The 2,241-nt window shown below is 36.9% G+C and overlaps 1 protein-coding gene across 1 annotated transcript; it reads left to right on the top strand.

Moving 5' to 3' along the window:
• Positions 1-824: 824 nt before the first annotated feature.
• On the top strand, positions 825-1,988 carry LOC308402839 (odorant receptor 131-2-like; the record flags this gene model as incomplete). The annotated part of the gene is made up of 2 exons (XM_080891936.1): positions 825-956; positions 1,206-1,988. 2 exons carry the CDS (start codon positions 825-827, stop codon positions 1,986-1,988), a joined length of 915 nt encoding a protein of 304 aa, XP_080748062.1.
• Between the last annotated feature and the right edge of the window lie 253 nt (positions 1,989-2,241).

Genomic DNA, 2,241 nt, shown 5'->3' with positions numbered 1-2,241 from the left:
TGGGTACGAGCACTCCTACTACTCACAAACATTCAGGCACTGTCTCCCTCTCTCACACATACAGTATAGACACACCTGACGTCATTTGCATATAACCACTATTATAAATTATCAATCACTGGCAAGTGCTACAAGACAGAAGTCAACCATAACCAGGTGAGCACCTATTCTTTGGTGGGTGGGGTTGTTTATAAAAACAATTTATATATTCTTTGAGATTTGTATTGTATTGAATCATTTAGTGTAGTATATTTTATTTTATGTGATCAGCTATATAATAACTCTGATTGTAACACAACCAGGCGCAATTATCAACTATGATTTAAGTTACTGCTTTGAATGAGAATGCTACTATTATCCAGCTCGTTGTGACTAAGTTAATGTTATAGGACAAACATGTGGAGTTTTTTCTTTAATGAAAATGTCTTATTGCAGTTCACACTTAACTAAAGCAGAGTTTAGTGCAGAAAAGCATAGTTTGTTGTAAACTGGAGCAGAAAGGTTCTTGAACTTTATAAAATTGATGAGAATAAATAATTTATGGTGGATTACATTGCAGAAAATGCATTTTCTGAAATGTAAATTATTTGCTTAAGCAAAATGAATAATTTTTCATGCTTGGATATGGTGTTTTATGGTTGGTGTAATAGTGTTGCAGAATATTTAAGATTTCTAAGATTATTATTGATCAGATAAGGAATGCTCATAGATATCAACACTTTGCCGTGTTTTTAAAGTTAACACCTTCTGTGTTACAACCTGCCATAACAATCAATGATGTCTACAGGTTTTTTGGCCAACTCAAGAACCTTTCAAATGCTGCCATGAATTTGACAACAGTTATGTATCGGGACCCGTTAAACATAGCTATTGTCAAGAATGTGATAACTGTGGTCCTCAGTATCGCCATCATCTATGTCAACGGCACCTTGCTGCACACATTCAAAAAACATGAGGTCTGTATCCTGCTCATAAATTTTGCATCTATTTATTACATCCATTTAGAACTACATACTAGACGACAGAATGTGATATGTTCTGCACGGTGAACATTCCATCGCGCAAAGAGACGTTGGAGTGACGTCTTTTAAGTGATATTTTTGGACGTCCAAGTTTGGTCACTGGAGCAGTTGTTTTTTATCCACCGTTCAATGTTTAGTGGAATAATTCACCTTTCATCTTCTAAATCCTGTCCTTCTCTTCAGGTTTTCAACACAAATCCTCGTTACATCCTGTACATTCATCTGGTAATCAATGATATCCTCCTGCTCATCATGTTCACCCTCTTTCAAGTTCTCAGTTACACCATTTTCACTCTTCATGTGCCCTTCTGTATTATTTTGCTAGTGATTGCGATAATTTCCACCCTTAACACTCCAATGACCCTCGCTGTGATGGCAGTAGAGTGTTATGTTGCCATATGCTTCCCTCTCCAGCACTCACAGATCTGTACAGTCAAAAATGTAACCGTTGTGATCACAGTGATATGGGTGCTAAGTTCACTTACAATTCTGCCAGATTTATTCACCATCCTGGCCACAGAATCCAGAGATTTCTTTCATTCAAGAGTCTTCTGCCTTTGGAAAACAACTTTCAGACCTCCTGAGCTAGAAAAGAAGAGAGATATATCCAACATTGTATTTCTGGTTATTGTTTGGCTCATCCTTGTCTACACATATTTCAGAATTCTTTTCGCTGCACAGGCAGCTGCTGCAAACGCCAGGAAAGCAAGAAACACTGTACTGCTGCACGGCTTCCAGCTGCTGCTGTGCATGCTCAACTACGTGTATGATTTGCTGCTGAATGGTTTGACATCCTTGTTTCCAAGTGGAGTACTGACTATCCGCTACACAGTCTCAATACTAATACATGTTCTGCCTCGAATCATCAGTCCAATTATTTATGGGATACGAGATAAGATGTTCAGAAAGTACCTGAAAAAATACTTGTTTCATACAAAAAATGCTAATGCTTTTGTACACAGGTAACCCAGACAAGACAGACATTGTTGACGTTACACATTTATCAATTTCTCTTAATTTTATTACCATTTTCTTTTAGATACAGGCTAAGTATAAGTAATGGGAGTAGTGAAATTCACTTTATGTTTCTCATATCATCCTGACTTACAATTTTTTTGATCTTTCTAAACTCTCATTCACAGTGAAACAGTGTTCTGTTAGTCTCTGCATTTTGAAGCTGTAGGCAGAAATACTGTAACTTCCTGTTTGTATCACAAAG

This window comes from Rhamphochromis sp. 'chilingali', assembly GCF_963969265.1.
Source record: "Rhamphochromis sp. 'chilingali' genome assembly, chromosome: 9".
Classification (NCBI taxonomy): domain Eukaryota; kingdom Metazoa; phylum Chordata; class Actinopteri; order Cichliformes; family Cichlidae; genus Rhamphochromis; species Rhamphochromis sp. 'chilingali'.
This window is presented reverse-complemented; position numbering and strand designations above follow the sequence as displayed.